This window comes from Aulonocara stuartgranti (genome assembly GCF_965226115.1).
Source record: "Aulonocara stuartgranti genome assembly, chromosome: 15".
In the NCBI taxonomy this organism is placed as follows: domain Eukaryota; kingdom Metazoa; phylum Chordata; class Actinopteri; order Cichliformes; family Cichlidae; genus Aulonocara; species Aulonocara stuartgranti.
Window position 1 is genome coordinate 8,367,714 of NC_138951.1, and position 13,482 is coordinate 8,381,195.

General features: G+C 42.4%; 1 protein-coding gene across 2 annotated transcripts; it reads right to left on the bottom strand.

Annotated features, from left to right (window-relative positions):
• Positions 1–5,255: 5,255 nt before the first annotated feature.
• myb (v-myb avian myeloblastosis viral oncogene homolog) lies at positions 5,256–13,482 on the bottom strand. Of its 2 annotated transcripts, none has more exons than XM_082504619.1 (15): positions 13,343–13,482; positions 11,527–11,644; positions 11,311–11,382; positions 11,123–11,215; positions 10,206–10,426; positions 9,535–9,763; positions 9,395–9,448; positions 9,197–9,301; positions 8,534–8,788; positions 7,989–8,077; positions 7,768–7,882; positions 7,558–7,653; positions 7,138–7,236; positions 6,893–6,976; positions 5,256–6,805 (listed from the first exon to the last, which is right to left on the bottom strand). In XM_082504619.1, the coding sequence occupies exons 1-15, from the start codon at positions 13,363–13,365 to the stop codon at positions 6,695–6,697; spliced, it is 1,764 nt and encodes a 587-aa protein (XP_082360745.1). In that variant the 5' UTR covers positions 13,366–13,482; the 3' UTR covers positions 5,256–6,694. The 2 variants fall into 2 exon arrangements, with proteins under 2 accessions (XP_082360745.1, XP_082360744.1); XM_082504618.1 differs by having other exon boundaries at positions 5,256–6,808; positions 13,343–13,481.

Here is a 13,482-nt window from a genome sequence, read left to right on the forward strand (position 1 = left end):
AGTTTCTACATATTCTTGGATTCATAGAGTCAAAAAATTGCTTTCAAGTTTCTAAAGCGTATCATTTTTTTTCAGTCACGCCTTACTTTGTGTGTGTTCACATGTGTCTGTGTGTGTAATGAAAAAAAAAACCTAGACAGAGCCAGTGTGAAAGCAGACAAAATGGGCTCTAAGAGGAAGTGTCTGTCGTGTGTGCGAGTATGGCATGTTTTTTTTTGGGGGGGTTTTTTGGTGGAGGGGGGGGTGTTGCTGGGAAGTCGGTAACCTGCTGTCAGGCTGAGAAATTTGACCACACTCCAGCACCAGAAGCCTGCGAGGATGTCAGCGTTTGTGCGTCTGCGTGTGTATGTGTGTGTGGTTACCTATAAAGGCCCTGTTTGATACAAAGATTCGGATCACGCTTGTCTCCAGTGTGACGGATTGTTATGAAAATTACAAAGAGAGACAGGCGCGTGGCACAGACCTGAGCGCAGAGTATAAACGGTAGCTGTGCGTGACTCCCTGATATGAATGATTTGAAAATAACACCAATTACAGTTTGCAGCTTGCAAATGTGACACTGCTGTACTGTAGTGTTATTTATTGTTTACGAGGCATTCTTTCTCTCACGTTTATTCAGAATTTCATATTTGTTCATAGCAAAATTACACTTACATCCCTACATATTATTAAATATAGCTTTGTTTGATAAATATATCAAACAAATTAAGCTCATTAGCTTATAGTGCAGTGAATCCTTAAGTGAAGTACTATTTCGAATTTAAACTTTATGAGGTTACAGTTTCATCATTTCCGTAAATGAACAGCCCACCTCTCTGTTGCCCTCTATTTATTTATTTACTCGGCTCTTTCAGTCTTTTATCTAATGGCCTAACGTCTGTTTTTTGCTCTTTGACCTCGTTGGCACTGCTTTAGCAGTACTGACCCACTTTTTCAAATGTTTACAGTTATTTTTTTATGGCTATCTGCAGCAGGCACATTGGTCTATACATTTTTTTGCTCCTGAAAAAAACAACAACAAACAAACAAACGGCCTAACGAATGGCAGCCAAATCTGGGAAGACAGCGACTTGCAGATGAGTCTAATCACCTCAGCAGCACTCCCCATCTCTCTCTCTCTGCCTCGCTCACTCTCGTACCCGACTATCTCTTCACCCTCAGTCTCTCTTTCCACATGGCAGCGACTATCTGCTCAATCTGTGTGTTCTGGTTGCGTCTGAACATATGCATGTATGTGCGTTTCGTGATTGTGAGCGCGCTCATATCATAGAGCATCCATGCCCGTGTGTTATGGTCCTCACATGGCAGCCAAATGCGGTTGTTTTGGGCAGGGGTCCTGCACCTTTACCTCTATCTGCAAACAGATAACTGAAAAGAACAACTATTCTGTATGGAATACAGGTAAAAAATCAGCACGCATGCTTTCGTAGTCATATAGCAGCACCAAATTTCTTTTTGAAAAAGGGATGTTCAGCTGTTTAACTGACTTGGTGATTCTAACATTAAATGTGTCACCAGCAACAATGAGCCTGTGGTTCCAGGTCACACACGGGTTGAACAAGCCTATCTGTGTGTCCAAGAATTCACTGTCACCCAATATTTTCTCAGAAAAAATTGTTGTAAATAAACCAATCAGGATTTAACTCCTAGGTGCTACATGTTACATGTGAAAAGGGAGGTATTTTGAGGTATTCTCCTTAACCTTTGACCTAGCTAATCCAGGCGGTACTCCTTGGTGACCGATTAAAGTTGCACGAGTCCAGTTTCCTTTTTGAAAATGTAACATATCATTTTCAAATGAATGTTCATTGTAAATGAAATGAATAAACACCAGGGGGATTGTGAAAGTAAGACACAAAATTCCAAATTTTTGGATGAGAAATTTTATAATAACAAAAGTACACAAAGAAAGTGTTTGATTTTTTTGTGAAAAATAAAAATATCAAATTTCATGGTTTGACCCCGGAGTTGAAGCTGTGTCAAGGCCACTTTCATACATGCCAGTGGGGCACATGCATGACTTTTCACTACCGGTGCTCTATTTGAACAACGAGCGCACTTGTTGCCAAATGCAGTGATCTGATTGGTCAGATCAGTTTATTCACAGGTGAAAAATAATGGAAAAAGAATGCCGTAAATTTGTTTTGTGAAATGACTTGGCCAGTGTGAACTGTTTCATTTAGAATAGGTGTGTCCATTGTTGCTTAGGTTGTCACAAATGGAACAGTAATTTCCAAATTGAACGTCATGTTGTATCAAACAGAATATGAAACTATCAACTGAGACTGCACACTCATTAAGAAAGTGTTTGCTGAGGTCATAAATCAAGTTAGAAGTCGGGTCATTTTCCCGTCAGACTTTTTTAGCAACCTGAAAAGTCGCCCACCTTTGACCAGTGGTAGGAACAAGGGCACGCTAGCTTCATTTTTCAGACCCAGAGACTGCATCTACATTTTATATACATTCTGTGCCTATTTGGGACAAAATGGTCCCATTAAAATGATGTTATTAATTAATTTATGTGTCTACACATGGATTGTTTTAATATTTTTTTATGCCTTATGCATGCTAGTAAATTGTCGGATCTCTGCTGACCTCCTCCACACAAATAACCACTAAATAACCTGCTTTAAAGGCCTTTTTCACAAACTGCATTGTGACATTTTACATACAGGTTTCTGTAATTGTAGGACTCCAATTTCAACTTCATGGAGCTCTGTTGTTTTTTGCCCCCCTCCCATTTTTCTCCTCTTCTCTGTACCATGGATGGGGACGGTAGTTATCAGGCCCAGCCAGCACAGCCCTGCCCTTCTACCTGACCACTGCCAGCAGGGAGCGGCTGCTCTTGCCTGAATATCTCCAACCACAACAGCAACAAGAGAATGAGGAAATCAGGCTAGAGTAATCTATGCAGACCCAGAGCACGGTGGCCAGCGTGTGAACTAGTGGCATGTGTGTGTTTTTGTGCATATGCACGTGCACGTTCAGGAGCCCGCCATTTCTGCAACATCCTGCTATAAATCTATTGTGACACACAAACCGAATTTATGAGCCAATCTGCTTGCAACAGACATGTTTGATTTGAAAAGGGAAAGGAGGATGGAATAAAAAAAAACAACACTAGCATTGTAAGTAAACTTCTGCTTTGACTTTTAGAGCTAAATACCTTATAAAAATGTAACAGTGTGACTCAGTGGCAGGTGAAAATCTTAAAAGTGCAGTTATAATTCTAAAATATGACTGTATAATTACCCAATAAAAACAGACCATGGAAAAAGGGTATAGCTAGAGGTTGCTTTACTTGACCTAAACAGAACCAGGCAGAAACAAGAGCAACATTATGACAGCAGTTTTCGCCCCTGTGACCCACATAAACAGCCAATAAGAGCCTCTTTGAGCTTAAATGAATGTAGGTGCACATGCAATGATTTACAAGCCACTTTTGCATTTTTTACAATTGAAGCTCCTCTTCTGTTTTACATGATTTAAACTACATAAAACTCTGTTTGATCTGTGTGAGGGGACAGCAACCCTGACGTGAACTGAAATGAACTCGGAAAAAAATAAAATAAATAATTTTTCACTATCAACAAAAGTGCACTGCAGTCCAGTATTTTGATGACTTACCACAACCTCTTCTGATAGACAGTGCTGTTCTGATAACAGTCACAAGTGGACACTCAGTTTTCCATTTATTGAAATAAGCAGACGCACGAAAAAGCCTGGTTTGCTTGTTTTATTAGTTTAGTCAGTGAGGTCTGTTGAATGGTGAAGTGGGGACTGCAAAAGAGTAAAGATACGTTGTGTCTTGCATCTCTCATCCCAGTATATATTGGGGGGGGGGGGGGGGGGGGGGGGGGGGGGTTATTATCAGTAAACCACTACCATTCAGTATACACACAAGCAGCTGCCTTCTCACTCAGTGGAAGCAGGTGTCTGTGAATCCTGTGGGGTTTGGGGTTTGGGCTTTTTTCTGGCAGGGGGGTCTAGTAGAAGATGGTGAAATTCCCAGGGTGAAAGTCTGCTTCGTGCTATAGCCTCTTTCCACAAGACACCCCCACCCACACACACACACACACACACACACATAAAACCACACACTCTACATTTGCTGACAGGGATTGTCAAACCCGTCGTTCAAATTCAAGCAGCCCTCATCAGGCCTTTGCTGTCATTTCTGGGGTTTTTTCAACCATTGTTGTTACAATAGCTAAAAACCACAACATTGTGAACATGTGGATGGACTAAGCATGCTTACACCCACAAAGAAACTATTTCTGTTTGCCCCGGTCTTAAATATCACAGTTCCTGTTAGATATGTCCGTCTTGATGACTGCCATTTCTGTTTATGAATCCCTCTGAGACTACCACTTAAGAGATGGGAATCTATATTTAAGGGCAGTGTGGTGGATCAGGGCGAGGTTGGGAGGGGAGTGCAGGTGGCTGAAGGTGTTGTGGGGGATGTGAGAACGTGTGGATGGGGAGGGGGTGTAAATATAGCTCCTGGTCTGAGTCTGGGCCCCTTAGCTTGCTAAGGCCTCACAGGAAAGAAAGTCTCCTCAAGAGACTGAATGCGGAGCTCATACTTACGAGCGTTTTTTGGCGAGCAGCGACGAGTAATATAACAATTTTCACATTGCCCACAGTCATGTTAGTGCATATTTCTGTGTTTAAAGGAGTTGATAGCATGTTTATGCAAAGCAAAAAAAAAGAAAAAAGTGAAAGCAGTCCAGGACAAAATGTTTCTTTGTATTTCTGGGACATGCACCTGAGTGGTCCCTGCTTATCCATGGAAAAAGAGGGAACGGTTGGAAACATTTGCTTATTTTCTTTGCTTGCTGATAAACTCTATACTCACTTGGTGAGCGGCAGATGGGAGAGAAGGTTTTATGATATGATATGGTCCACACAATTTTATGACAACAAACCTTTGTATCAGTTTATGTGTGCGCAAAAGCGAGGGCTATTTGAATACTATAATCCGTAGAGGAATTTGAATACTAGAGATAGATTACACTTTGGAGAGGGTAAATAGTTTATTCAGTTTAAAAGGCAATAATTACTCTACATAATGGTGCGGCTATTTGGAGTGCTATTTACACTGAGAACGTAGGCTTCTTGGGCTGAACTTCGCACTTTACAGCTTAAATATATGAAAATGTTATTTCCATATATTTTTGTCCACGAGTAGCTGCGTTTGAACTGCTATCAACTTTAGTACGCTGAACGTCAGAGATTAAACACTGAACACAAGGTTGTTATAAAAACAGCACACTTTATTGAGTAGGCAGTCAAAAGTAGAAGTATAAAAACTTGGCATGTGTAAATGCTTTTACAAAAAGTGTGCTAAGTGTTTGACACGAGTTACTGCAGTTTCGTTAAAGGACACAAAATGCTTGTTGAGTGTACTTTTACAACAGTGTAAATCCACCAGAAGAAATGTTTATTTCTTTCTCTTTTTTAAAAAAATGGGATTTTGGCTGTAGCATTAATATCAGTGTTTGCTACTCTCACAGTTTTAAGGAGAATATAAAATTCAAGTGCAGCTTGGTCTTACTCTTACTGGGTGAAGCTCAGGTTTCAAATATAAATGCATTTCGGATTTTCAAATGTATAAATAAATTCTCTCTCTTTCTGTAGATATATATATATATATGTATCTAAATTCTAAGAATTGCTTGTTCATTGAATGTTTTCCCGGTTGGGGGGGATACTGTGAAGGCCAGAAATAAATCAAAAAAACTTGAAATGAAAACTCAATTCCTATGAAATAAAGGCGCCGATGTGGTTGTCAGGTAATACTAAAAAGGCTGGCCCCTTTCTGTTGTATAAAAAAAGTATAAAAATTGTAGTTGCATAGTGGTACGAGAACAGACCGAGCAGTCCTTGTTCAGCAGTGGAGTGTTTACATGAGGTGGCAAAGACCAAACACTTGAAATTCTCAGTAGACCCATTAAAAACCCCTTAATAATTTAAAAAAAAGGACAAAAAAAGGTAAAAAAAAACAAAAACCAAAAAAACCCAAAATAAAAACAGAGGTCAGTTAGAAAATAATCATTATGACTTTGGATGTACGATAATGCTAAAAGGGCTTAAATACTCTGAAATACAACACTGCTCCATTGGCCAATTGTAAAACAACAGCAACAAAGTCATAATGTAAAAAAAAAAATCAATAAATTAATGAGCTTGTTCTTTATATTACTATCAACATGTGTAATTAATAATACAGCCCAAGGCATACATGGTCACCATTTCCCCGTTTGTAATACAATAAAACCAAAGAAAATTTTAAAAATTTAAAAACTTTAAAAAAGTCACCCCCCCTCCCCCCTTAAAAAAAGTCTTTGGTTGGTACAAATCCAACAAATGTAAGTGTGAAAAAATCAGTGGCATATAGCCTCTCCCAATGACTGTACCACCGCAAATATGTATCCGCCCGTCTGTTCCACAAGTGTAGGTGAAAGCGAAAACTCTTTGAGTTTTGAACCCAGTGATGCCGTAAACGCCTGTGTTCCAGAAGTAAACAAGTAAACATCTGCTTGATCCATCCATTGCTCCAACCATTTTCTACTGCTTCAGCTGGGGGGGCTAAACACCTTAGCCTGGTTGAGCTAAGGGCTTTTTTTCTCTTTCTTTTTTTAAACTCCAGTGCAGGAAAAGTTGATGTGTTTGGATCAGCATTTATCTCAGTCTATATCATCAGTGTCCTTGAAGGGAAAGCACTCAAGAACTTGTGTTCCGAGGCCAGTATGTGCTCCTCTGTTTTCCCGGAGGCCAACAGATCCCAGGAACCCAGCTGTTGCTGCTGTAAGAAAAAAAAGAAGATGATGAGTTTTTATGTTAACATGCAAAGCTATTTTATAAATTTATGATTTAATTACACACACACCTGTAGTGGGTTATTCAGGCTTCTGTGAGGGAGCTGGTAGATTTTGTGTCCGTCTTCGTTCAAGAGTGAGCTTGTAAGTAGGTCCTGAAAGAAAAATGCAACAACACTTGTTAACAACACAATAATTACAGTACAATGACTGAAAAGGATCTTAGGGTTGATCCTGTGCGTACTCATTGATGGACTCACATAAACAAAACAAAAACACATAAGGAGGTCTGACTTAAGGTCAAATGTCAACTTACCGATACTTCCTGAGCTGGGCGACTGGGGGAGAAGAGCTGCCTGTTAAGTTCTTGCCCTGCCCACTGCATGCAGTGGCCCCTCTTGCATGGGAGCTCGACCTAGGACCCCCGGAAAAAAACACAACACGGTCATTTAAAACCCCACATTTTCTTCTTTTTGTAACCAAGTCACACAAGCTCGCTTGCAAAAATTAACCTCAAGCTATTCTTTAAGCTGACGTCAAACGTGTTGCAAAATGTAACTAAAAAACAAAAACACAACACGTTTGTCACCGCAACATGCAAATGGTTGAGTTTGATATTTCACCCCTGTCTGCTATTTTCTTAAGATACAAAATAACACTTCTTATGTCAGTCTCACATCATATGCGCATGCTTTTTTTTGCATATCTGTACATGCATATGTAGGGTGGAAAGTACCTCTTGCTTTATCTTCTTAAATGGAGGATGCTTAATGGCATCTTCCACTGGCTCCTGCTTGATGGACCCAACCATCTGCTGCCCCAAAGTGGTGTTCTGGAAACAACACAAACCTCCGAGTGAGTCCCAAGGACAATGCAGTGTGCAAAGCAGCAGTTTGCATGTCAAATTAAGCACCGAGGGATATATACACACATTAAAGTCTCTCACCATTAGTTTAACGGGGCCATATTTGATCTCCTGATGGGTCGAGGCTGATCTCAAAGGCGTGGGTGTACGTGGGGTTGACTCCAGAATTGACTCACACATATTAGGCGTCATGAGCCTGAGGAGAGAGGAAAGAAAAAGCGCAAAAAAACAGCTGTTAAAAAAGGCTCATATAACAATAACAGGTTTGCATAATAAAAGTGATGAGAACAAAAGCTTCTTACAATTCATTATCATTTAGGAGGCTTGCAGGCACAGGCGAGTTAAAGGGTAGATTGTCTGAGTGTTCTGGGCTCACTGGCTGGTTGAGGAACTGTGAAATAAAAAGGAAGAAAACATTAAATTAAAGACCCCTGACAAGGCTTTGACAACCAGGCAGCTCGTGTAGCACGCTAAGCTAAGCTAAACAATGGGACAAACACTAGTTTTGTGTGGTGACTGTGTAAGCACGGGTCATGTGACCTGTGAGGGTGAACAGAGTAGATTTGTGACTTCACATGGGTTGGCATTCGACATGAAACCAGTCAATGATTCTTTAGCAGTTGTTGAGCACCGATTGGGCAAGACCCTGTCTGCTTTAAGAGTGCTACTTTCCAAGAACCCACTGCTAACAGGCTCTGGGAAAAGGGTGGGAAATTCTGGGTCAAGGCCCGCTATTATATCTGTGTTTCTAATTTATAGGGCATCTTCTTCAGCTGGTTCCAGTTGATCACGACAGACAAAAATAAAAACATAATATAGCACGACACAGTGTAAGGAAGATACTTACTGAGTCAATCATGGATTCCATTATCCCTGGCATTGGATTTGAGAATGCAGGACTGTTGTGGGGACTGTTGTTGTTGCTGTTGTTGCCGTTAATGCCTTCGACGGGTGTTGTGGGGGCGCTGTCCTCAGCTGAGCTGCTCTGGTCAAGAGACAGTTCATGGCTGGCTGCCTGGTGATGAGGTAAAGGCAGAGCAGCACCTTCTGAGCTGTTGGACATGGAGCTCTGGTTGGTCCAGTTTTGATAGAACGAACAAATCTGGAGAGAGGAAAAAAATGTTACAGACTGGAAAAGAATAATCACCTGAAAACACAAAAGCACAGAGGAGCGAGTGCAAAGGAAGCACAGATATAAGAAGCGCAGGGAACGCTCAGCCGTGATCAAATGAGAAGGGGAACTTTAATGTAAAGGCCGACAGAAGAAGTGTTGAGTAGAGAATTGCACAAGGGGTCATGCAAACCCAAAAGAAATGGTGATAAGATCCTATTGCATCACTTTTTGCAGAAACAGACCACCCAGATGTTTCCTCCTCCTCATGCACACACAAAAAACACAAGTCCAACCACTGTCCTTAAAGCCAGGGTCAAAAAAACCAAAAAACACATAAATTGTGCTGTCACATGTTTCACCCTCCTGAATCCAGACACAGATCCGAGTGTGACTCACCGGTAGTGACGGCTGGCCCCTCAGTTCATTTTCTGTTGACATGAGCAGCATTTCGATCTCTTTCACCCTCTTCTCCTTCTCAGGGTCCTCCTCGTTATAGTGTCTCTGAAAGAGCAGAAGAAATGCGTGAGCACCAATTCAATCCAAACAACTCATCTACCCCATCTTTCGATCGCCGCTCAGGTTTGCGATTCTTACCTGGACTTGGGGAATGTTGAGTATGTTCATATTGAATGAGAGGGTGGAGTGCACCTGTTACAGAGAAAGAAGCAGACGTTAATAAATGCAAGATCTTGCGGGCGGAGATCTGCCTAAATTCTGGTTTAAAGCCCACTTACTCTACGTGCGTCAGACAGGTAGGTGGCGTAGCTGAGCGGCAAATTGGAAGTCAGCTGCGTGTGACCGGGCTGTTGGGGAAAGCACATGATCTGATTGTTGGTCTTCACGTAAGTGCGGCTGGCGGGGAGCGAGGGGCTGCTGTTCTTGGCTGTGTTCTGAAGGTAGCCCTCCTGTTCCACCTTTCTCCTCATGGTGGAGTTCCAGTGGTTCTTTATAGCGTTGTCGGTCCTGCGGGTCATAAGGGACATGTGTTAACTTAAAGGGGATGTGACATCCTCTAGCTGCACACAGCAGCTTTATCAATGCAGGCGCACGCACACGCTGAGGGAGATAGGAAAAGTCTCAGTCACACACATACACGCATATTTAAAAATGTGCGCAATTGATAAGGTTATCAGTGCAAAGCAATTACAATAACCACATATTTATCTGTGTTTTCTCTTCTGTCATTCTACACCTTCCCCCCACGTCCTAACTTAGCCTTTTAACCTTTCTTTCCCAGCTTGCGTTCTATGTCCACAACTCCATTTTCTCTCATGCTCACTTTTATTGGCGTGCCCTCCCCTCCATTTCAGCCTCTTAACCGCAACATTGCGCAGCTAACCAACAAGGTTTCAGTGATTCATCTAGCTTCTCCTTTTCTGCCTCTTCTTCCCTCTCTCCACCTCACCTGCCAGGGAGCAGCTTAGCGATTTCTGCCCAGCGATTGCCCAGCTTCTCATGCGCCTGGTAGATTATTCTGTCTTCCTCCTCCGTCCAGGAAGTCTTCTTAACCTCTGGGTTCAGGTGGTTGTGCCAGCGCTCGCGGCACTGCTTGCCAATTCGCCCCTTCAGGTGCTTGGCGATCACTGACCAGCGTTTGGCGCCGTATTTCTGGACCAGCTCGATCACCTGGGGATTTTTAGGGTTGTGAGGGGTGAGAGAAAGAGGAAAGGCAAGAGAGGAGGAGGAGGAGGGAGAGTGTTGAAAAGGAAGAAGTGAATGGTAGTAGAGGAGCATGGGGAAAGAGGAAGGAAGGAGTAATAACAGGGAGGGGAGGGAGAAGTAGAGTGGTACAGAGATATGAAAACAGGAGGGAGAGAAGAAATAAAAAAAATGATTATCCATAAAAATCTCAGAAGTTTTACTAAATGCACTGCTTTTCCTTCCTCCTTCTCTCTCTTTCTTGATCTTTCGCTAGTGTAGCTGATTGAGAACACCTGCTGGTGAGCAGTGAGGGAGTTTCCATTGGAACATTAGCCACTCTGCTAATCATTACAGTGGCATCTGGGTGGAAATATAACTCCTAAACGTGTTATATGTTGTGTAAGGGTGAGTAAAAGTGTGCAACCACAGTTCAGGAGTTGCTACAGAGAAGTTGCTTTAAACACAGGAACACAAAGTAATTGTTGATCTCAGTGGTATCCAGTTAGTATAAAGCCCACTCTAACAATTACACTGTAAGGTCACCACTAATGGCTGTTATAACATAACACACAGCTAAAGCACACTACAAACTCTACATGCAAGTTAATCTTGCATTTATATTTACAGTTTTCCATGCCACCCTCCCCCCCAAAACCCCACAAAAATACAGTGTGCTCTTACCCTCTGGTCCTCCTCTTTGGTCCACGGTCCTTTAATGAGTTCTGGGTTGAGAACCTTCTGCCACCTGTGTTGGCACTGCACATCTGTACGGTTCTGTGTAGAGAGAAAAACAAAATACAGTTTGTTATCATCTCCACACAATGGGAAGTTGCACGCAGACAAATCAGGGCCTCATGCCTGCTACTTACAGTTAATAGGCTTGCAATTACTTTCCAGTCTTCTGCTCCATGATGTTCAACAAGTTTCTTCAACTTCTCATCCTGAAAAAAGAGAGTACATTTTTTAAAAATATGTCACTAATATTTAGTATTGAACAGCAGAATTTGAACTGTATTGACGTGTGTGTGTGTGTGTGTGTGTGTGTGTGTGTGTGTGTGTGTGTGTGTGTGTGTGTGTGTGTATACCTCTTCTCGTGTCCAGCGTGTCTTGCCGAGCTGGCGTTTCCCAGGCTTGGGCAATGATCCATCATAATCATGTTCATACATCTCAGTCTCCTCCTCGTCATCCTCACTGCTGTACAGACTGCAGACACACACACACACACACACACACACACACAGAGGGCAACATTTTAAAAAGAGGTGGAGTCTGCGTGGAAAAAGAAGAGTGTAGGATAATAGACAGAAGAATAATAGGACAATAAGTACTTTACTTGTTCTAAACTACTCCCTATTAATCTCTTTATGAGGTGCATTAAAAAAAACTCAGCCCTCTCTTTTAGTCACTCGCTTAACTCCAACACAGAGAGAAAACCAGTCATTCTTGAAGGTTTGGCTGCAGGCTTTTAGCCAAGACACCCACAGGGGGTGTGCATGTATGAGAGTGTGTGTGTGTGTGTGTGTGTGTGTCTGTGTAAGAGAGAGAGAGGGGTGGGAGGACGAACAGGTTCCAGTGTTTTTAGTTTCCACAGATACCTGGATTGGCACATGCGATCATAATTTTGTGACCCTGGCGTGTTCAAACTTGCACAGGGCATTGTACAGCACAGCCATGCACACACGGAAACACACGCACACGTGCACACAGAGTTCACGTTCGCGCGCGCGCACACACACACACACACACACACACACACCATGTGGTCAACTAATCAGAATGCGGGACAGGTAGATAGTTGTGCTGTCATACAGTACAACAGGTGAAGAGGAACCCCACTATGTGTGTACGTGCGTGTGTGTGCATGCGTACAGAAGGATATTTACACGCCATAATCTTCCTTATTTTCCTTTTGCCCAAATGCGTGACTACTACTCGCAGAGGCGAGCAAATAAACAACTTCTCTCAAATTTATCCAACAGCCTCTGCGTTTCAGCGCAAATGAGATAATTAGCGTGAAACAAACAAAAAAGCAAGCAAACAATAGAAGATGATTACAGCGCTCTCAAGAAGAACGATTAATCAGCTGGATCGGCTCTTCGTGAAAAGAAGCGATAATTACTTTTAAACCAATCAAATTAACTCCGGGTGCAGTTTCTTCTAATTACAATGAGGACAAAACGAGATAAAAACACGTCTGTAAACGGAGGTAAACGGTGACTTTTTTGTGTGTATGTGCAAAGAAGATCCTCAAAAAGGATCCCTGACATCTCAAACATGAGATTCGCGCACAAGACCTAATGTGTGTAATTTAAGGGAGAAAAATAGCATTGGGTCTCCGCGGAAGAAGTGCGCGTGGAGTACAATGTTAGAGCGCAGGTTTCCAAAATAATATCCATCGCTCCTCGCGCTCGGTCGGAGATGCTGGAAAGCAGTCGTGTGTGTAGCGTGTGCAAGTTTTCATCGAAAAGAGCCGAAATCGGTGGCAGATGAACTGCTTTGCAGCCTGTTTTTACTATCCGCGAGTTAAGACACGCCGAAGCGTGCACGGCACAGCACTGTCAAAGCCGAGCGATGACCAGCCACCTGTCATTGGCGCGAGCGCTCCACAGCTCCAACTGGAGAAAAGTAAAGGGCTCGCGCATAGTACAGGCTGACCACACACATATATATATGTATATGATGTATATATGAAGTAAAACATATATCAATATATCAATATATATATAAATATAAACACACACGCGCGAGCTAGGGCAAGAGGATGCACTCTTCGCACTTACTTCACGCCGTATCCAAGTGAAATAATGCCTCACGAGAAAACTACAATAATAGCTGCGAGTCTTTGAGAGACAGAAATGAAAGCTTTAAAGCTGCCAAAGTCGTTGCTCGTGTTTCTCTTACCTGCTTCTGGACCGCCGAATCATGCTTAAAGTCTGCTGACGGTGTTTGGTGAACGCGGTAAGCACCTAGCCGACAGACAGCACTGACTTGCTCTCGCTCCTCACTTTCAGCTTCACTTTTAAAACGCGACCGCTGCTTCT

Coding starts and splice junctions, on each gene's coding strand:
- myb (XM_082504618.1), bottom strand. CDS start 13,365: ATGATTCGGCGGTCCAGAAGCAG. Junction 11,216..11,310: donor TAATTGCAAGCCTATTAACT/GTAAGTAGCAGG, acceptor CTCTCTACACAG/AACCGTACAGATGTGCAGTG. Junction 9,449..9,534: donor ACCTGTCTGACGCACGTAGA/GTAAGTGGGCTT, acceptor TCTCTGTAACAG/GTGCACTCCACCCTCTCATT.